This window comes from Prinia subflava, chromosome 5 (genome assembly GCF_021018805.1).
Source record: "Prinia subflava isolate CZ2003 ecotype Zambia chromosome 5, Cam_Psub_1.2, whole genome shotgun sequence".
NCBI classification, from domain to species: domain Eukaryota; kingdom Metazoa; phylum Chordata; class Aves; order Passeriformes; family Cisticolidae; genus Prinia; species Prinia subflava.
Window position 1 is genome coordinate 12,070,005 of NC_086251.1, and position 23,408 is coordinate 12,093,412.

Here is a 23,408-nt window from a genome sequence, read left to right on the forward strand (position 1 = left end):
CTTTTTGGATTTTTGTTTGGTAGCAGAACCACAGAGAGAACTTTAGAATCAGTAGAGCAACTGGAGAGTGAATTGATAAGGATGTTAAGATAAAACTGCTGTTGAGAGAAAGATATCATGTGGTATGGAGCTTATTAATGAACTACCACACAAGTATCTTGAGACTACTTTCATCCATTATCTTCATAAAAATGTTCCTTAAAAAGAATATGCAGTTAGATTTGCTCCTTCTACACAGCTGAGTTGGTGATTTTTCAGACTAAAATAAAGGAAATGTTATGACAGTGTCACCACCTGAAGATGAAGACAGCCTGGACAGGCCAAAGGCAAGCAAACACAAATTTAAACCCAATCTTGATACAGGAACTAGGGACTATACGAAGTGGAGAGCAAGCCAAGATTGTGGCAGATCCTTCAAGTCCCTTATTTAATATGTAGAAAAAACACCCTTCCCTTCAAGTGCTGATTAGACTTAAATTTTTTCTTGTTTTCAGTTTTAGTTCAGCTTCTTTTAATAGCCTTTACTGGTAAGAATATGTGTAGGCAACAAAGTAAGAACGGATGTTGCAAGTCTTTTACTGATGCTTTGAAAGCTATAACACAATTGAGATAAATTAGTAGTACCAACAGCCTGTAAACTCTTCTCAAGGATGTTCTCTTAAAACAGAGGGTAGGAATCTGGGTCAATTCCATTTAAGTGATGTACTAATTTTTTTTTGTTTTTGTTGCCAAAGCATTAGTTTAAATATTATTAGTTATTCGTCTACATGTTTCTGGTTTTTGTTTCTTAATGGAAGCATTAATGTGTCATTTAAAAATGTTTTTCTATCCATAAACCATAGCTTGAATATTTTCCAAAACAATTTTTAATAACAGTTTCTTCTAAAACTAGTTCATGAGGGATCCATTCGTTGTTTGATAGAGGAAGTGTGGGTTTTCTTTGTTGTTTATAGTGCCCAAAAAGAGCTTTAATTTTCACCCCCCCCAATAAACTGCAAAATCCCATGTTTTCCCCAGGTTCTCAGTGAGTACTCAGTGAGATTCAAATTGCTTGGCTAATCTGAACAGGGTTGTTGGACCCCTTCAATCAAAGTCAACACTTCTTTCCTGTTTCCAGTTCCTTATAGAGAAGAGTATTTCTAATTTAGTCTTTGTTTCTCCTTAGATGGTTGAGTTTCTAGGTGGTTGGGTAAGGCAGGTAATAGTAATAATAGGAGTTTTGCACAATGTAGTGCTAGATAAAATAAAACAACAATCAAAAGTAGATAAAATTTATGAGAAACAAGTAATACTCTTGACAAAATTAAAACTGAGTAAACAGTTTTTACCTTGGTTTACCTTGACCTCATTACTGAATTTTTCAGACAGCTTGCTGCCTTATATCTTCTGTATGATCTCTGGACATCAAAGCAGTCTTGTCTAACAGCACAATGATTAATGGGGCTTGGCTGAAGCAGGGTAGCTTTGAAGGAAAATATTTAACTGGCAAGTAGCTTTTACCTCTTCCAATAGAAAAAGAAAATTATTTGTTAAAATATATTTGCTTCTCCTTAACATGGGTAAAGTACCTTGCTGACACTGTTTTGAAAGATTTCTGTAATACTTTTAATGAGAATGTTATGGTGTTTCCTCTTGTGGAATTTTAGCTCTGTGGGGTTTTTTTTGTCTATTTTCATTGGGCATTCACTTGTGGAATTATTCTGAAAATGTGCTGTATTGAAAACATGGTGTTTTGAATGACATACACTGAAAGTCTCCTTCTTTTCTTGTAAGCAACAAGATTTCTTTTGCAACATGGAAGCCTCATGTGTGTGGCAGGAGTGAAATACCTTCTGAGAAACATGAAGCTCAGCAGATGCTCCCATGAAGGTGCCTGTGAGCCATCCCCTGAGCTTAATACTTTTGAATTGTCTGCTTAAAGCAGTACTGATGCTCATTCTAGCACTTGCACAGCACCATGAAATACACAAGATGCAGATGAAACTACTCTTCCTTCCCTATAAATTATGTGTAGGGGAAGGATGGATTGATTGATCTCAGTGTAGTGAAATAAAATGCTGGGCACTTCACTGAGCATTGACTCATCTCTAGTTATAGATTTAAATGTTGTACTGTCATGGAAGAGTATAGCTATAGTTGGCATCTGAAAGGACTCACTGTCAACAGCCTGTTGAGTTTCAACTGCGTTATTCATGATTCTTTCTTCCCAGCTGTTTCCACAAATTGGAAAGGCTTTATTTCAGTTTATAAATGCTATTTCCCCATTGTTCATGCTCACAGATATTTCCCATGCCCAAATATCCATCCTCCCAAGAAAAGAAATCCCAACCATAGAAAAGAAGCCATGTGGAATGATCGTTTGAAGAGAAAGTCCAAAATGGCACAATATTGGATTTGCCATCTGCAAAGCTTCAACAGCTGGTATTCCTCTGTTGTGTATCTGTGGGTGGGAACATTGGGCACAGAGCAGAATATGGGTGGGGTGTGGTTGCATTTCCAAAGAGCTCTCATTTTTTGTGTTGTGGCCTCAGCTTTCCCATTAAAACTGGAAGGGCCAAAATTCGCTTCTGTGAGAACTGAATGGAGCAGTTGCTTGATGTTTTGCTACAGCATGAGGTGAATTTATTACACACAGAGAAACTCCAACCTTATTGGCTTTTTGATGAAAAGACTGGTCAAAGGGCTAAGAAAATGCATCTGTTTGAAACAGCAGAGATAATACCATGAAACTGCCAAAAATTAAACTGCAGTTTGAAAAAAAGCCCTCAAACTTCAAACCATTTTCTCACATATATTTTCTTTAGAGCCTCACCTAGAATACAGCTACTGTGAAGAATCAGCCAAAGTGAATTTCGTGTTTTTCACACCTTTAGATACCCTAGAATTAGGAAAAAAAAGCTTCTTAACATGACTTTTACATCTAAAGAAAACTTGTTGCATATGGATGTCCCACCATGCATTCTTCTTTAGGTTAAATAAGTGAATATTTATCTGGGAAAAAATGAGGTAGGAGTTCAAATATTAAGTAATAGGCACACACTACAAGAGAGAGGCAGTTACTCCATCAGGAAGCTTCAGGAATTCATGCTCTCTAGGAACCTGTGAATCCTGGTGCATTTATATACCTACAAATTTCAGTGCAAATTATCAGTTAAATCATGTCATCCCTCAATCATCAGATGAGTAGCTAGTCACAAGAGGCATTTGAAGTGTATTCATAATTTTATAAATCTTTACCTTTCAGGGTAGCAAAAGGCATTTATTTTGTTGTAGCAGGGTAGAATCTGCTGTCAGTCAGCTTTTGTCTGCTGTGCACCAGGCACAGGTAAAATTTTATCTGCCTCTATAATATAAATCACCTTCCTGACATCATGAAAGTGTTCATGATATTCATGATTGTGTTCATAGGTATTTATATACTTTTGGAGCACTAGGACTGAGTTTTGAACAAACTGTGGCCAAGTTCGTGGTACCAACTGGAAACCACATGGAATCTGGCAATGCAGACTTCATGCCAGACAAAACTATTTGGTATCTGTCTTGAATGTTTTGATTTGTTCATTAATCAAACACAGGGGAAAATACATTCACAGGAAGCTGACACCAAAGAGTTTCTGTGTAATAGATTTTTTTTTACCTTTAAAGACTTATTTGTTTTGTGATTATGGAATTTTTAGTAAGAAAGTGTTGTTTATGCTCCGTGTGTATACTTTATTCTGCTCGATTTATTTATGGAAAATAAGTTTTATTTGGGAAGTTTATTATCAGATTGTGTGCACAGTACCTCTGTAACAATTTGTCTATTTGTAGATGCACATTTTCAAATTCTCTGTTTACTGGTATTGGGAAGATGAGTGTGCATACAACTGAACTGAAGGAGGAGCAGTGAAAGGAGTAGGAAACAGGAGAGAAGTCTGAGCTGTAATTTCCTTTCTGGTATCACCCTCTATGAATAGTAGCAAAGGAGTGACTGAAACTCGAGTTACGGAGAGAACTGCGTAAGCATAAGCTCTATGAATGCAGAATAGAATTGCAGTTTTCCCTTTCACTAAATCAACTATATGTTATCAGAGAATAAGCTGAGTTGGAAGGGATCCATGAGGATCATAGAGTCCATCTCCTGGCCCTGCACAGGACACCACAAAAGTCACACCATGTGCCTAAGACCATTGTCCAAATGCTTATTGAGCTCTGTCAGGCTGGTGCTGTGACCACTGCCCTGGGGAGCTGTTCCTGTGCCCAACCACCCTCTGGATGAAGAACCTTTCCCTAATATCCAGCCTAAACTTCCCCTGACACAGCTTCAGGCTGTTCCATAGTTGATCATAACAAACTCTGCTTTGACATTTTTGTTGTGAGTAGACAGGTTGAATTCTGAAGGTCTGCTTGATGCAGAGTTATTGTCTATAGTAACCACACTTTAAAAGAAACAATAAAAATATTTTTGTATATAGAGCAGATTCAAATCCAATTTCTGCTGCATTCAGCTTAAAACCATAGGAAAAAAAGAAAAGAAAGATGAATGCCAGCTTCAATGCCAGTGCCATTCTAAAGCTTGCTCAAATATGGACTCCCATGAGATGGGGAAAATTGGAGTCAAACTCTACTGTAGGCTCACTCATGTTGGAGGAGAGCATGTGTGTTCAGATAATAGATTTTACACCCTGGCCTTGTTGTGAAGAAGATATTTTCATATGGGTGCTACAGCAAATTTACCCTACTGTGTGTGGAATGCTTTCTCCTTGGCAATAGGCCAAAACATTCCCTGCAAGGGAGAAGGGGCTGAAATTTTATCTGATCAGTGTTAATCTGTGTCCATTAGGCTTATCTTGTGGCTATTTCTGTGTTGCAAGGGCAATGCTGCATATGCCTTTTCAATGACATCATTGCAAAATCAAATTGCTATTAAATTATGTTTTACTCACAGTTTTGAACTGAGCTAAAGTAGGAATACAAGTGCGAAAACTTTGAGTAGAAATGCTGGTGCCAGAGCAGCATTCCAAATGCTGTCTGGATAAAATTAATCATTTCACACAACTATTTCAAGTTAAGGTTACATGTTTCAACATTGTTAGACATAAGTGGTAGTACATTATGGCACTGCAGCCAACCTGGAAACAAGAAATGGGACCCTATTCCTGCATGTACTTGCTGCTTTTTATTCCTGGACACATCCAGTTGACTAAGGGCATGGGATCACATTTTCTACCTCACTCATTTCTTAGGCTGTGTTCTCCCATGCCCTCTCTGGCATGACAAATGTTCACACTTGCACTGCAAGCAGAGAAGTGGGATTTGGGAAGCTTGGGAGCATTCTGCATGGACCCGTGTGTGATGGGGGCAGCGCTTGTCTGACAGCCCCTGGGGGTCTCTCTCCCCAGTCTGAGAATGAAGCAGTTCAGGCAGTTCCTCTCTGTCAGGTTTACTCCTGCTCTGTGGGCTGTGAAGAAAGACTGTTCCCTCAGCAGAACTCTCCAGCACAGTGAATCTATTCAAGCCTGCATCTGGGAAGATAGTTAGTGCCTTCAGTTATAAAATTCCTATCATACAAGTATGAGTTCTTTGGAACAGCGGCTGGTCTCTTGAGAAGTGTCCAACATGTCATGTACACAGCTGCATTTAAATCATTTTCATAAAAGGAAAGAAGAGAAGCTCTTTAAAATCATCAAATACCATCTCCCACCATGTGAAGGCTTAAAAGATATGTGATATCATTCACAGTTTGTCTGTGGATTTGTTTCTATTTGCCTCCGTCTAAACCCCTGTGGCTCCCTCCTGCCACTCTGGATGCAGCTCACATGGGAACAGAGCTAGAGTTTCTGTGGCTGCTGTTTGGTTTTCTAGCTCTGCTGGGAAAGGCTGTTGCTGCAGAGATCCTCAACAGAAACTTCACTGGCAGGAGCCACTGTCCAGAGTGATTTGGTGGCTGCAATCAGCTCCATTGGGTGCATGGGGAGGTGTTTCCCTGCTTCCTTCTACAAGGAATGTTAAAACAGGTTTAAGTGTTTCCAGTTGTTTCTCAGGCTAGTGGTTGGAGGCCTGATGAAAGGTTTATAACACTTTTGCTTGTGGTAGCTTGTTGAAACTTTCCTTTCCTGCAGATGACAAAGGTCAGTGCTGTGGGAACTGAACTCTTTCCTTGGGAAAAGCACCTCTGCTGATGGCTGTGTATAGCTGTGACTGAGTGATAGGTGGAAAGGTACTCTCTTCAACTCACAATTAACTTGTGATAGTAAGGGAAGAAAGCTTATTTACATGGTTGTTTAAAAGCCTGGGGATATCACTGAGGACCATGATATCATTTAATTTTCAATACATTAGTTCTTCATCACTTTATCTTATAAAAATATTCTTTCTAGGAAGAAACAGCTCCTTCTCTGTTGGATCCTACTGGCATTTTTTACATTCATGAAGGGCAATTCTTGAAATTCCTTATGTTTCTTCTACTGGCTTTTCAGTGTAGATTCACACTTCCTTTTTTAATTTTTTTTTTTAATGTGGAAAAGTGAAATTCCAGCAAGGCTGACTTAGTGAAAACTGAATTAGTGTTGATGGCTGGAGAGAAATGTAACTCGATCTTCTGTTTCCAGCGCTTGAATCAGGAACTGAAAAAATTGTTCTAAGACTCTGGTCAAGTTGCCAGAAAATGAAGTGGTGCTTCTGCCAGATGGTCACCGCAGAAGTGCCAGACATTCCTCCCCTCTTTGGGCTTGCAAGTGTGTGTATTTGAGAAGGAAAATACAGGCAGAAAGGCACTGAAATGCTTTTCTCCCTGAGGTGCTTGTTGTGCACAGCACAGGGCTGTGCTGTGGCTGCATCCATAGGGATAGCAGTGTGTAATGGCTGGTGAAAGGATCCAGGCACAAAGGCTGGAGCACAGGAGATGTCTCTGCAGTGACATTAGTCACTCTGTCAGAGGGCTTGACAGACAATATGAGGTAAATCCACCAGAAATGGGGCTGCAGGGCACGGCATACAGCAAGAGAAACTACTTCAGTCCCTGAAGGAATTGTGGCTCACTGGAAGAGATGATGTTGCCTGTCAACTACTAAGCACAGCTGTACTGGTTAATGATTAGTGCCTTTAATAGAAACCATTGTGCACTACTGCAGCCCTGCCTTGTAGGAGCTGCTGGTGCCATAAATCTTGATTTTTCCATATTAGAAAGCTGTGTTCTTTGGGGATATTGAAAAGGCTCAGACTTTTTTCGTCCCGCCCCCCTTTTGGTTACTATAGCTACTATAATTTTCGTTAACAAAGGGAATGAGAAGTAGTTTGCTGTGCTTGGTTTGTTATTGTCATTCTGCTATATTGTCATTCTGCCAATATTCTCTCAGTCATTTCTCCTCTTCTCCTTTCCCTCCAACCTTCCTTAGAACCAATTCTGTAAAGAAACTGCAGGAATCTAGGAACTGCAAGTCTCCTGCAGTCACTGCAGGGCTGTGTGTGCTTGGGGGATGAGGCTTCTACCCATGAGTCAGGGACTCAAAAACTTGAATTTAGTTTTGAGTTTGAATTTGTGTATTGAATGACCAGCTATGCAAACCCTGAGCACATTTCACTCTCATGGACTTGCATCTGCTTTTCAGGACTGCACTAATTTCTGTCTCTTTTGGTGAAGTCACATGTGAGGTTACCATAGTATTGCAGATCCATTTCTACTGAAGTAGCTTCAAAAGAATTCAAAGTTTATTCCATGAGGAAGATTTCAGCCACAGAATGAAAACATCCCAGAGCATGAAGAAAGGTGGGCTGCTTTCTCTGGGGGACACAGACTGTGTTCCCAGTGTGAGGAGGAAGAATGGGGCTGTATTTCTCTTCCCATCTTGGGATCTCTTATTGCCCTTGCATCTTTCTAAAAATTCTCTCCACTTTCTTGTTTCTCATTTGCATTTTGCTCATAGTATGTTAGCTATCCTTCACCTCACCTTTGCTCTACCAGTCTTGAACTCTTCTGGTGTTTGTCTGGACCTCACCCCTCCTCTCTGCTTCTTCTTTTGCATACGTCCTCTGTTTCAGGAGCTAGGAAGAAGGTCAGTCACTTTCCTGGGTCCGTGCTTCTCTCTGATAATTCTTTACTTAGTTGTCTGAGGTAGGAACTTAGGCAGGGCATGGACTGCACCCTTTCAGCCAGGCTGCTGACACCTCATTGTAGCTTTTCATCCTGGGAGCACAGGGGACTTCGGTTTGTTTTTTTTGGCTTGGAACATGTAGAGTTCAAAGGAGAGGGAGGCAGTAGCCAAGATGTTCCCAGACATGAAGGGAATCTGAATCAGAAAACCACTGTGCGTGAGACAGCTAGTCATTGCCTCAAGTCAGGCCAGTTTTAAGCCTCTATCTCTGGTATAGCAATGATATTTGGAGATATGGATAGATTCCTGAGGTAGTAGGAAAGATAGGAGTACCTTTGAGAAAATGGGCCATTCAGCCAGATGCCAGAATGGCACCCACCACATGGCGAGTGGTGGGCTTTAATCTTTGGCACTGAATTTGCAGATCTTACCTCTAAGCAGTTTTCATAAGACTGCAACTGAAATCAATGTCAGAGCTCCAACACATCTCAGAGTTTCTGCATCCTGGAGATGTTGCTTTAAGTGCAAGGACATAATTTCTAAATGTAAACAGATACCCTCCTGAAAGGTTCCTGCATGAATCCTTAACACAAACAATGGACTTACTTGCCATCCCATTTCTTGCTGCTAATGCCTGTGTCAAGGTTCACCTCTGGATGTACTCTGGATACAGGGGAATTAAGATCTTCTCTGGGGGAATTAAAATATTTTGTGTGCCTTTCTACAGATTCCCTGGGTAACTGCCAAGAGCTAAAGAGACAGACCCAATGTTGTTCTCATATCTTTGCACAAGCCAAGACAGCTTTGGCCAGTGTTTTCTACTTATATCCATGAGGTGTCCAGCCCGTACCTCATTCTCCCAGGGTGCTTTTATATAATTATACTGAGACAATCCACACATATTAATAGTTTCTTCACTGGAAGCATTGGCACTGGCAGCTTGGGTTCCTTACAACAACCCAGAAACAAAACAACAGTGCGACGTCACAGCAGGTACTTCCTCAGAGCCCCAAAGTTCTGAAGGAAGACCTGGCAGCGAGGGTTTACAGTCTCTTTTATACCTTCTGCTCTTTTCATGATTGGTGTGCTTTGGATCCTCTCTCCGACTGGCTTGTTGTCAGGGCTCTTGTTGGTCCTTACCGAGGATCACTCCTGGCCAGTCGTTTCTCCAGGGCATCGAAGGATTGGTCAGATGCATCTACCAGTCATGACTTGTGTTGATGTCACCTGTAGGGAATAAGTCTTTCCCTCCCCCTTTCTCTGGCTTGTGATTACATAACACTGTAACACCTGTACAATGCTGTAAATGCTTATAACTCTGAACCAGTAACTTTAGAGCAGATACGTCTTGTAACAAACAACTTTAAAACTTCTAAATTCGTTTATAACAACGGACAAGACCTGCTTCTGGGAGATACTGGCTCAGAACAGTCACTAATACACAGTGATCTATCAGAAGGAGAGCCATGGTATCACCACGTATCAGCTCTTGACCTTATTGAAGTATCCAAAGTTGATTGTCCTTACTCCCATAATACGCCATTAAAACACTTTTCAAGGCCAGTAACTACTAATAATTTCACAATTCTAACTCTAGAAGGACTCTGAGTGGGAGCCATGTGTGCCTGACAGGCAGGAAGGGAGGTGTGCTGACACCCCTGGGCACTGCAGCTTGCTCTGTAGGATGACTGTGACCTGTGTTTTGCCTCAGATGATGCTCTAACAAATCAAAACCTACAGCAGTTGCAAAGCCAGTTTGCTTCTCCGCTGTCTGCAGACTTTGTCAGTCAGCCTTGGTGTGAGCAGGGTTCAGTCATGGGTGTCAGCTCAACTGGGAAGTTCCTTTTAAGGCTTACTTTCATCTTTGTTTGTTCACTCTGTGAATTGCATTGAGATATTTTTAGGGACTGGTCATACCCTGTGGGAAATACCAAAGGATGCTCTATTTTCTCATTTACCATATTCTTTGTGACACAAGAGATATTAATGAAAAAGAATCTTTATTCGCCACAGCTAACCAACTCTCATTCCTTAGCAAATTTATAATTTGGTTTTTGTGCCACAAGAAGCAATTAATTATTGCCCAAATGGTGTTCATGTTGCTATTAAATCATTATGACTTCACTAAGGTGTAAGCAACAGGAACAGGTGAGCTCCTGAGACTTAAAGGGTTTTTTTTTTTTGCAAAAATCCTGAGGATGAAGGGAAAGAACAAAGGAAGAATAATACCAAAGAATTTTGATGTATGTTGGACATAGTTTCTAAGTAGACCCTTTTTACCCTGGTATCTCAAATCAAGATATTTAAGCTTGAAATAGTCAATGTATTTTTTTAAACCTAAACCTTTTCTTTAGCCTACACAAGGAAATTAGTATTTCTGATTCAATAATAGACATATTTTCTGTTCATGCCTCCTTCTCTAAATGTCTTCTTCCTTGATTTCCATATTGTTTTCCTTCCATTTGGAAGCCCTAGGACTGCCAAGGGTAATAGAGAATCTTAGCACCGAGTTCTTGTCTAGTTCAGGCGTTAGCTTGGACTGCAGTGTATTTCAAGTGAGGTCTCTTCTCTCCACCAAGTATTGCCCATTTTCACTTAAGGAGGAGGAGGGAAAGAATAGCTTGACAGAAGATAAATGAAGTAATAACAAGATAAAGCAGGGTGAGGAAGACAGAATAAAGGCACAAACTAGGAAAGAACAAGAGTATCAGAAAAGGGAAAAGCATTTTAAGTGGCAGAAAAACAGGAAAGGAGAGTGAAGGGTAAGTGGAGAGCTGTCTTTGCTTTAAGCAGAGTGTCTGCTTTTCACCTGCCTGGGGGAAGTAACATCTTTTCCCTCCAGTAAGTGCTGCAACATCAATTTCCCAGGAGTACCATTTTAGTTCAGTGGGGACTGAACTGCTGAGAGGGTGGTTTTGGCATTGCAAGGGTCAATGGCAACCAAGTTCACCACTCCTGCCTGTTATAGTAGAAAGTTTGTGCTAGAAGTGAACTTGTAACCTAGCTGTGAAAGCTTAGCAGAGAGAATGGTCACTGACTTGGTTGGAAACAGGCTGTGGCTTATAGGGAGGGAAATTTTGGATGAGACTGTGGAGTTAAGCCCAGTCCAGAGAATAGATATTCCTGATCCATTTCTTGTAAGAATGTTCTCAGGATTCTCAGGCGTCCTCTTAAGGCAGGAATTTTTAAACATTTTATTGGACTTTCCAGTTCATCAGAACTGACGTTGTTCTCGAAGGACATAATTATCTGTTTTACTGGAAGGGAGTAGGCAAATTGCCACAAAGCAGGCTGCAAATCCTAAACAAGAGTTCAGCTGTACTACACCTCTTGACATGTGGGCAAGCTCCCTTAAAGCATTTAGAAAAGCAAATCAATATGTTAAGCTAACTTCTTATTGGCTAAAGCCATTCTGTTGCAGTTATTGTTAAAAGAAAAATAAATGGACACATCAACTATTCTAAATATATTTATGAAAGTTTGTATTTATTGTAATTTTTCAAAAACATGAGTTTGTTTTAGCAGCCTGTAGTTCTTCCCTGTTATGACTTCTTGTTATGTCTCCAGGTCTCTGCCCTGTAGGACAGATCAAAGGAATGTCAATTTCCCCATATTTTCCAGATCCTTGGAATTCCAAGGGGAAAATAATCTGCATGAAAAAGCTTCAGAACTCAAGATCTCAAGTAGATTTCAAGCCATATTAGTGATAATGCCAGGAGAGGGCTTGGGAACCTACATTCAAAGGCTCCCTTCTCAAGTCATCAGACACCACATGTAAATTCTTCTTCTAGGTTCAGTAACATCCACCTTCCACAGAAGGAGAGGAAGGAATCAGCTCTTGGAATGTGCTCACTGGTGGGCACTGTATATTAGAAAGCAGGAGGTTTTCTTGAAGCTATAAAGGAATTAAGACATTCTGTGTTGCCTTGACTTTTCAGGTGCTTGCATCAAGCCTCACTCCTCAACCCACCCTCCTCCCATTCACAGCTTTCAGTGAAAAAACTTTCACCTTTTTGGCAGTGAGACTAAGAGTGGCTGTGTCAAGGTACTGGGATGCTTTAGGAAAGTAAGAATAATTTCAAACTGCAGTGGGGAGGAGTAAAGGATTTACTCTTCCCCCTCTAGCACTTGTTCATGGAATTAGACATTCAGTGGTGCTGTAATGTTCATTAGCCCAAAGTGTGATGGGTTTCAGTGCCTCATCTGTCCATAAAAAAACCTCAGGCCACACTTTAATTTTAAAAGAGTAAAAGTGTATGGTTCATTAACAGAGGGTCCATAAGGAATATTCTGTCATTGGATCTTCCTGTAATGACAAAGATCTATTAAACCTCTGCATTGCAGCAGCCCTTTTCACTCAGGATGCTGAACCTTGCTTGGCGTGAGCACCAGATCCCCTGTTGCCATGACACCATTTTTCATATTTGTCGGTCATCTTTACTTTTTGGTCCTGATAAAAGGTTTGTAGAGGTTTTAGGCAAAATTGATACAATGATTCTGCCATTTGGGCTCATTAAATTGCCAGTTTGAGAGCTGTCCTACTCAAATTAGTAAAACCATGTCTGGAGCAAAGCACAAATTATGGCTAAATAAGGATTTCAGAGGAATTCTTTACATTTACAAATAAAAGAGAATTCTGCGTTTTCAGACCAGGTTTGTTAGGTGGTTTATAAGGCAATGCAGAATCTGTGTGACATGACTATTTTTGACTTTGTTTTTAACAGTATGTCACAATACTTGCTAGATTTGGGTTTCCATTGCTTTGTGAAGAGTAATTTGCGAATACTGTAATGAGGAATGTTCTCACCCAAGCCCAAGAGATGTTATTCTGACCCTAAAATGTTCAATAAACTTGCAGGCTGTCCAACTCATTTGAAGGCTCTAAAACATCTTTCTACATAACCATACATTTAGTTTAGGATTTCTTTCCTTGTTTCTTTGTCTCTGTTTTATTTTTTTTTCTTATTACTTTTGAGGTGATGTGAATTGGTGGATGATGGGTGGGTTTTTTGGGTGATATAAGTCTGTCCTTACAGGCACCCCTGTAAATGGCTGAATATTTTTCTGCCATGTTCATGCTGTTTGCATTTTGTCTGCATATGCTGGGATGATACTGTTATTACCTGCAGTAAAATATTTATCCAAAATAAGCATTAAAGGAAAATTGATTGGAAAAGTCAGTTGGTATCACCATATTTATGATAATCTCAACTGCATGGGAAGGAACACACTTATATCAGTAAATATGACATATCTTGAGAAATTGTCTTTAGAAACTCATTTTATCTTTAGTTGAAAACAAACTACTTTGTTCTACTTGACATTTAGGGTGGCTTTGGAACATTTAAATAATCACTTCTTTTAAATGTTGACAACAATTTTTATCAAGCTTTGATATACTTTTCTTCCCTCCATCTGTTTTTGGTATGGGAAAAGTGGACTCTCAAAAACATCTGCATAAAAGCACACTATATTTGTTTTTAATGTGTCAGATCAATATCCCATCTTTTTGAGGGTCTATTTAGCTTATTTTTGTCTTGAACAGAAAAGGAAATCTTGGAAAATTAATGTTACACATGCATGCTAACAGATATTGTTCCCCTTATGCCATGTTTATCTCTCTTATTTTTTTCACATAAGTGCTAATAACTGATTTAGATTTAACACAGTAGAAGCATTGAAATGGCGAGTGGAAAACATTAAAAAAACCTGCTTACGCTCTGTGGAATGTACAGTCCTAGAAAGCTTGGCCAGCATGAGCAGGCTTCCTTTTTTGTCCCGAGCAATCCCTTTTCCAGTCGGAACAGGCAGTTCTGTAACAGTCCTGCAATCTTGATAATGTAACGCTAACAATAACAATGAGACATTGGAGGAATTTAGGGAGCTTCGGTGCAGAAAAAATGTTACCAACCAAGAGAAAAAAACCCCTCTACTTAATCTGGGAAAATTGATACAAGACAGTGGAGAAGGACAAGTAGACTTTGAGTCTGTGGTCAGCATGATTGACTCTGCCTCTGGAGCAGCAATCTGCAGATTTTCTGACTGTGTGGCAGAACTGCTTGGAATAAAGTGGTTTAGAGAATGTCCTTTGACTGTGATAGGTCTGTTAGTACAGGGATTTTTCTGTGTTGTCAGTCCCCAGCTTGCTTTGCAGTGTCACATAACAGTGGCTTCTCAAGCAGTCTGGACTTCCTGTGGGTTTGAGTAAACAAGAAGTTTTGTAACACTCCTTATTTTTGCATTAGCTGTGCTGTTAATGGTCATCAAAATTGGTAGCTCTGGTCAGACCCTGGGTGGCACTGCTGTAAACCGTAGGTAGATATTTTAGTTTATAAACAAAGCAGCATCTCAGAAACCACCCAGACTGGTGCCAGCAGAGCAACAGAATCCTTCCTATCAATGACTCCTGTAGCATTAGGTAAAGTAAATACTGTCCATTTTCTTTCTCAAGGGACTCTGCTGGCATTTTAGGAATCTTATCATGACATGAAAGTACTTTCCTCCCTTATTTTGCAAAATATTTCTCAAGGGATTACAATGACAGAAGAAATGGTCACTAAGAGCTTGTGCTTTACACTGGAGAAACATGGGATATTGTCAGTGGAGGGGCATGATATTAGGGATTCCTGCTTTTACATCCCTCAGATGACATCCTGGCCTTTATCCATATCATCATGTTCTCCCTTCAGTCACAGCATGACATTGCTCTTAAGACAGCAGAATAAAGGCAAAATAAATCATGCCACTGGGATGTTTCTTCGCCAGTGTGTAGCAATGTCACAGAAGAGAGACCCATCTTTTGGGCACCTAACTTTATGCACAGGGCTGAAATTAGGTTCACAGCTTTTGGGGTTACTGAATTGCTAAAAAAAACCAGCTAGGAATTGATAAATATTCTTTATATTACCTGAGGTTTTAAAAGTGTCCTAAGATAGCTTTACTTAAAGAATCCTGAGGCCAATAGAGAAAACTGCTTGTGATATTTTCATATCACAAGCAGATTTGAAAATTATATTCAAAAATCCATCACTGAATAAATTTCACTATTAGAAAGTATTTCCATAATAGAGCTGCATTTTAAAGGTGAAAAAGCTTGCTTTATTCCATTGGATAGCTGTGGTGTGGTTAAACTTCCAGACACATCTGTGGTGTTTGTAAGTATCAGACAGTTCTGCTGCTGGGATCTCCACATACTTTGATGGATGGAAGAACCACACCAAACCTGTGATATTTTGTGAACTCGGTATCCAGCTCTGTACATCAGACAGGCCAGCACCTGAAGCACACACCTACTTCCCATAATTTATTTCCATTTATAGCACTGGGCTCTGATAAACTTGGCTGTGGATGTGCAATAGCAGCAGTAGAGAGGTAGAATTTAGTTTTCCAGGATCATATATACACTGGTTGCATTTTATAGAATAAAAAGCAACCTGGAGATCTGCCTTTACACAGCATAGTAGTTCAACGAGTTAAATGTCATTTGGGCTTGTTGAAGCTTAATTGACTTTTCTTCTCACAGATATCCACATTTCTAGAAAGCAGAAATGACCATGACTGCCAACAAGAACAGCAGTGTCAGCAGCAGAGCTGGAGGGAGTAAAGTGCCACAGGACACTCTGGATAGGTAAGTAGAGAACTGCAGAATTTGTAGATTTTGAGTAAAGTTTGTCTGTGTTTGGAACAAGATGTCTGTTCAAGGGTAAGCAACCTCTGTTCTGACACAAAGAGAGCTTTGTTACGCTGAGGGAAGATTTTGTAGGGAGAGGAGGAGCTAAGGTATTGAGGAAAGGTTGTTTCTTGTTGAATGATTGGAATGATTGCTGCTCATGGGCTGGTTATGATTACAAGGAAGGACCTGTGTGGAAGGTGCAGTATAGAGCTCAGAAATTTTGGGCTGAATTCCTCAGCCATGTGATTGCCTGTCATCTTTCCTGCACTGCCAATCTCCAGTTTGTGGTTTGTGTTGGTTTGAGTCACATTTTCTCTGCTGTATCTGCCTTCAAGACCGTGGTCAGACTGTCTCCTGTTGCAGATCAGGCAGCAGATGGGAAAGGGCTGAGTATAAAGTACAGAGTTCATCTCTGTTGCTTTGATTATTTGTCCTTTCTGTAGCATTAAAATAATTTACAAAGTAGATGACCTTTGTAATTCACAGTTAGGGAAAAAATGAAACTTTAAAAAATGTGCAGTCAAAGAAAGATGCAGACAACCAGCATCCATTCTGGTGTGTTTTATTAGGCATGTTATGCTGTGGTAGAGCTCAGCAGAGATGGGCTCGATAACCTTGTACACTTCCCAGTTTATGTTTGCCATCTCTTAGTACAAAGTAGTAAAAAGATAAAATAATGAGGGGCCAGGGTGTCTTAAGGAATTTCTACAGAGATAGTCATATGTAGATATTAAAACTAGTTCCCTAATGATCTCTGGAATTCTCAAGTTGTTTATTGTCCTTCCACCAGTGCAGACAGATTGGTGCTGGGAGCTTGGGTCTAGGCTTTAACAAACTTTGGACAAGTCTTTTGTTTCGAAATAATTTCCATTCTGAATAGCTTAGAAAGTACTGTGGGATACTAAGGTATTGGATAGTAACTGTCAAATAAACGGTCTTTCCTCATCATCTTTTTCAGTTTTGATTAGAATTTGTCAGGATAAGATTTTGTAAGTAGAAGTAAGAGCCTGAAGCTAAGAAAAATCTTTAAGTTGCACTTTAGGTTGCACAATAAGTGAGGAGACAAATAGGTGATCATGCACTATTTCTCCATCCATTATTTTGCCTGATGTAATCTTCACCTGTCTCTGAGAAACCCTGCAAGAGGATGCTATTTGAGTCTACCATAAGCATTCTTCATTTGAGTCAGACTATAAATCTGACAATGTTGTAAATGCTGGCATCATAAAAGTTTAAATCTTGAAAAATTTATTGTAAACATGTTCAAAGATTCACTTAAACTGAACAGTCACTGTCTCTGTTTAGTGTGGGATTTGACTGGGCATTTGGAAATCTGCAAATGTACTTTATAATTTACTGTAGTAGAGTTTCAGTTAGTGCTGGTACTGGCATAACACAGGTGTAGCAATCTCCTGGTTGCTAAGATATATTTTTAAGAGTTATTTTCTTGTCAGTCTTAGTTTTGGTGGGGTTTATGTTTCAAGATTGTTCAGTTGATGATCTTTATCGTATCTTCCAACCTCAGTGATTCTGTGATTCTAGGACAAAAGGTGTGATTCAGGGCTATTGTGACATCAGCTGGTTCAAGACTTTGTGATTCCTTATAGGTCAGAAGCAAAGGCCAGTAAAATCTCTAGAAGTCTTTCTAATTACTTTGTCTGTGATTCATATCCCTGTAGATAATGAGTTTAAATTTTAATAATAAAAATCCTCAGTGGAAAGAAGGTGCCTCCACATAAACATCCATACAGTTGCATGTTTTGCAAGCATTAAGATTCTTGCAGTAACTAAAACTCCCTTGATCCTCACCAGAGTGGGAATTAACTGTCATGAATCACCAGAGCTATTTTTCCACCAGAGCTGTTTGAATGACACTTCAGGAAATGAGGGAAAGACAGAGAGCAGAGTGAGGACATTATTTGGGAGGATAACTGAGTTTCACTTGAGAATATGGTTGTGGGATTCATGGGTTTCTGCTGTGAGCACAGATGGGAAAAAACCTCTTGGATCAGAAGAAAATGAAGTGTTTTAAATAAAACCACACTAATGCATTTTTTTTAAAGTTACCTGAAGTTCATTCACCACTTGCTAAAAACTGAGATTTTTGTGTATGTTAGGAGAGGAAACTTGACACTGCTTAGAATGGGAAAGTTGTAGAATGGTGACAAGAGTGTTTCAAGGCAGGAAACATTTTCACTACAAGACAAGAGTAGATTGATTGTGGCTCTTCATCCTGGAAAGGATTGAAGGGTAAGAGAAATCTGAAAATCTGAAATGATATGTGGAACAGAGATGAAAGGGAGAAAATACTCTTTCCATTGAAGAACTAATACAAATCCAATGAAACCAGAAGACAACAGGTTGAGAATCAGTTGAAAAGAAGAGACTTTTCAGCAGCATGTCTTTAAGCCATGAAGCTTACTGATAAGCAATGCTGCAATCAGACAAATCCATGGAAGAAAAATCTTCCAAAGCCTTTTAGTCACAAAAATAAAATCTGTGAGTCAACAGACTCTTAAGCTGGTTAAGTGGCATTGCACGTTCTCTTCTCCAGGCACCTGCTAACTCTCATGGTCAGTGACTGAACCTGGGACCAGGAATGCTATTTTGGTCCAAGCCAGTGGGAACATTCTGATGTTGTTTGGAACAATAGTCAGTTACAGGAAGGAAACTGGAGAAATTGCAGAAGGGTTGTTAGGCTTATAAAAGGAGACTCTGGCTTTCAGTGAACTTCCAGGGTACAACTTTAATCCTTCCTTGTGAGTCACTGAGGTGAATGACAAGGAATGGAAGGATAGGAAAGCACCTTGTGTACCTAGAAGTGACTTCTTAGCAATTCTGGCAGGAAGCAGCTCTGTGAAATCTTTTTAATCCTTCAGCAGGGGACAAGGCAACCCATAGCATGATTGCTGCTAGTGCACAACCATGACCCTTTTCATCAAATGAGTTTGATTGCACCGTAGTTATGAGGATCGGTGTAATTCTGAGGAAACCTTAAGAGAACAGAAGTCACAGAAAGGTATAGTGGTGTTTGTAGCTCTCCTTACAATGTGGCTTGCTTTCCCTTAGCAAATGATTTAATATTTATTTGGAGTATTTGTGTTTTATCAGAAACTCTGTTTGTTATTAGACATTTGTCCAAAACTCGTGTTTTCTCCAGTGCAAACTGGTAAGTGTAGAAATGGCACTACTATCTTTGACTTATAAATCACCTCTATACTGTACTATATTAAAATAAGCCAATATTTATGTCTATGAAGTCATGCTCTAGTTAGCAAAATACAGCTTTCCAACTTGTAGGCTGTGTAGTATAACAGATACAAGGAGTAAAAAAAATTCTGAATAAAATAGTTATATATTAATATATTATATCTTAAAATTGCAGCTCAGTTTGAGATGCTAGCTTCAACAAGAACCAGTCCACAGCTGAAAAATGTTTAGAGTTGTGTGGCTACATAATCTCTGTAAATTATTCTTAATGTCTTTGCCTCTGGCTAATATGCCATCTCTTAACTCAGCATCTCAAGGCATTTTATACACTTGAGCCTTCCCACCTGCTGCAGTAACTGAAGTATAGGATGTACAGTTTGTTTTTGGAGGGCCCCATTGATTTAGTTTTTTATCTGAGTTTATTGCCTGAGGCATTAATAACATCAGATTTTGGAGATACAGACTTCTTCCAGTATATTCGTAAGCAGCAGAATTTCTCTTTGCCTGAAAATTTTCTGTGGTGCAGGGTGTGCCTTTTGTATGGGTCCCACCTTGGACCTGTTCAGGAGAGAGCTTTTGAAAGCTCAAAAACATTTTACAAAAACAATTAAAGTGAACAAAAATTAAGTTTGCTGCAAGTAAATGTTTCACTAGCATGGTGGCTTTGGTAGAATATATAGAGGGACTGCTGTGATGATCTAGAAAAAACATCATTCCAATTTAGTGTCTTTGTTCCCAAATCAAACTCTGTCTGAGTTTGATTTGGGAAGATAGCCAAAGCAGAAACCAACCCTGAATCCAGTTCTGGAAAAAGACTGTGTCTGAGGAAAACTGTTCTCAGAGGCTGTATGTCCAAGGAAAGCCAGTGCCACTGGAATCACGTAAGTTTTGTCACAGACTGGATTTTGTGGTGTGGATTGTTGTCTTTCTACTCAATATCCACAGGAAAGGTGGTGTCCTCACCAGAGGATGTTGGTGGAGGATGTTCTCCAGCTGAGCAATCATGATTTGCTCATATATACAATATATAAAAACATACATGCATATATGTACATATGTACATATATACAATAAACTGGGGGCTCAGATGTCAGGCCGTGCTATAGCAAGGCACCAGAGATTTGTGCAAACAAAGGATGACATCTGCAAATTGACATGAGCACCTAGCTGCGAAGTGTCTATTCAAATAACACTCATAAAACTTCTCCCTTCTAAATACTTTTAGCTGAATCTTTGAACGAAATACACTCTTAGTTGGTTAAAACTGAAATCTGTTATCGTGAGTTGGATCTTTCTTCTTGCTTGGGAGAACTGAGCTGAGTACCCACAAACCTCTAAATATAGGTTTTTATCTCCCAGCAGTGTGTGAGGACATTCCTGCTGCCACTGGCAGTTTGTCACCCCCATTAGCCTAATGTGCTATGTTTGTACTGGCTTTGTGGCTCAGAACTTTTTCCTTCTTCAAAATTTAAATTAATAGGACAGAATTTTAATTGGTGGAGCTACTTTACCTCCAGTGAAGGCAATAGAGATGCACCACATAGTCTGGACTAATATAACTAGAGACACCTCAGGAACATTTCAGATGCATTGCTTACAATTCTTTAAGTATCAAATAAAAGAATGACTTACATTTCTTAACAAATTAAGCTTGTGGGTTGCTTACTAGGAATATTTGTTGTGTTGGTTTCCTCTCTCCATCATGTATGCAGGTCCATCCTCATCTGTTTCACATGCATGTCAAGGTCTTGTGTTTTATTACTGCATTTCTCTCAAGGCAGAAAAAATCTTAGAAAGGTCTTAGAAACTAAGAAAACTTCTAGAAAAATCTTAGTTGAAGGAAGACTTTGTGCTTGTGCTTCAGCCTTAAAAACCTGAGATCTGTGATCACTTCCAAAATCGGCCATACATACATAAGCCAAGCTTATTCATCTTTACATCAAATGTATTTATTTATTTTAAAGTAAAATTAATTCTTGGTCCACATTACTAAATCCAACTGAAATACTTTGTTTCCCTTAAAAGGATTATGTGGTTATGGGCTGGGCAGAAGTCTAGAAATATTTTTCCTAAGAAATTGATGCCTTCGGATTCTTAAATAAAAGAATGTGTAGATATATCCATTACTGGAATTAAGCAGTGTTCTGCTGTCAGAGCTGAAATAGGGCTGGCAGCTTTTTGTTCTGCTGGATCATCCTTAGAGTGCTTTATTCTCTTCCCTTTCCAAAATAAATTTTTAATTTCGAACATAATCTCATGTCTCAAGGAAAACTTATCTGTTTAGGGAGAAGGGTCATCTTCAGAGAGGCAATGTCTGTGCAGGACTTGTCTCTCATTTAGAGACACCTCTTCATGGATGCATATGTAGGGTCTTTTGTTTGTGTTATCAGATATGTAACAATATGACTTTAATTCTTATTCATTCAATCCTTTCTCCTAATACAAGGAAAACAAAAATTAACCAGTGCTGCTCAGCTGTGTTTTGAACTGTAGGCACTGCCTAAATTTATTGTCAGGTCAGTCATCCAGATGTGATTCAGTCTGCCTGCACTGACAAAGAATTTGCTTGTGACTAATGCAGAAGAGCTGTGCTCACATCCAGGGTAGATGACCCCAGGGCAGATAGGGCAGGACAACACTGAAAACTCCCTCACCATTAGCTACAGAGCCTTGGGAGGGAGATAACTCTGCATTCACCACAGTGCAGCCCTGGTCCTACTGTAAAAAATTATTACCAGTAAGATAAAATGTAATTAATTGCATTTATGTATTTCACATGAATATAAATTTAAAGACTACTAGATTTATTACATACCCCGAATTTTCTGACTGGAGAGCATTGTGAAGAATGCAATAACTTGCAAATCCAAAGTTGCATCTTCAGCTCTCTGTGTTGCTCCAAAGCAGTGAGGTTTTGATCCTATTTGAAATTCTAATATGTGCAATTTTCCCACTAATTTTTGTGTGATTGCCATTGTCTTGGCACATTAATGATAAAGTATTTTCTCATCTCTTACTCTTTCCTTGTTTGTTATATGGACAGTATTACTATGAGTGTTAGAAAAGCTGCTTGTTTCTCTTGTGGATGGTTGCATTTCAATTACAGGTGAAAGACTGCATTTTAATTAAAGGTGAAGGGTGCTTTCTGCCTGGGCTTACACTTAGTACACAGGAATAGGGAAGGCAGCAGGTCTAGAAGTGGTTTCTGGTTGTTCACAACTTTTGACATTTGTGCATGGTTTGGAAGGTTAGTGTATGCTGTTTTGTACATATTTGGGCATGCAAGTTTTGAGGGCTCTGAGGAGGAAGGAGTGAGGCCAGCTTGAAAAAGAGAGTCAGTTTTGTATGCCTAAAGCAGGAAGCCAAGGCTTTTAAATTTTTTTATTTTAAAATAAAAAATTATCTTGCCCCATCAGTTTTGGGGTGGCCTGGGCTAAAACATCTCCCAAGTTTTTCAGTCAGAGCAGTCGTCAGGGACTTTGTTAGAACAGCAAGGGGCCAGTGGTGTGAGTTAAGCTCACACGGTCTCAGCATGTCCCAGCCTCTCCCCACTGCCTGGCCTGGGACCCCTTCCCTCTGCTGAGGGACATCTCCAGGCAGCTGAGCAGGGCTCAAGGCAACGAGGCTCTCCACACTGAACTGCTGAGGTGAACTTTCCTGCCAAAAGTATTTGCCTACTGCTCAGAAGTAGTAATAAGAACATTTATGAGCTCTTTATGAATTCATGAGAAAGAAAAACAAATCCTCTGTAGAAAATATTTGTTACCTTTAGAAGACAATCAGGTTTTAATATTTTGACATTGAGCTTGAAAACAGGCAGAATAGTGATTTAATAAAATTCCAAGACTAAGCAATATGCTCAGTTATTGGAGCTGTGATGAAACACAGTGTTTTTATTTTGTTTAAACCACTGAGATTTAGAACACCATACAAATAAACATCAGCCAAATAACAAAGAAAACTGAACAACTGATATGAAATCTATTAGGAAATATTGTACCCTTTCCTTCACAAGCAGAAAAAGCCTGACAAATTTTCAGCACCTCAGTTCCCAGCAGTGCAGTTTCATCCAGTTCAGAAGGGAATAAGAGATGTTCTTTACCCTGTAAGACTGGAGGTGCATTTGGAACGTGAAGCTCTGGCAGCTCAGCTCTGAACTGGGTCATGGGAGATGGGAGGGCAACTACTGCCATTGGGAACAGAAACATTTGCAGTGGGAACAAGTCAAAGTGCTTGTTCAGATGACCCTGAAACTGGGAAGGGTTTGAATACAGGCTTTTACTCTACTGCTGCCCTTTATCTGGGTGAGTGGCAGCCGTGCCCTGCTGATTTCTGATGGTCTGGGGCAGAATGTTCCCCTCCCTCGCACTGCTCAGCACTGACCCCAGCCTGGCAGAGCTGAGGCCATCTGGAACCTCTGCAAGTCATTTTAGCAGAGCTGCAGAAACATTCTG

General features: G+C 39.7%; 1 protein-coding gene across 3 annotated transcripts in view; it reads left to right on the top strand.

The window, feature by feature from the left end:
- Positions 1-23,408, top strand: part of DENND2B (DENN domain containing 2B) — a 151,104-nt gene that overhangs the window by 50,599 nt on the left and 77,097 nt on the right. For all 3 annotated transcript variants that reach the window (XM_063398042.1, XM_063398043.1, XM_063398041.1), the window contains one exon: positions 15,595-15,699. In XM_063398042.1, coding sequence (XP_063254112.1) covers positions 15,620-15,699 — 80 coding nt within the window. In that variant the 5' untranslated portion in view covers positions 15,595-15,619. The remainder of the gene's footprint in view (positions 1-15,594; positions 15,700-23,408) is intronic.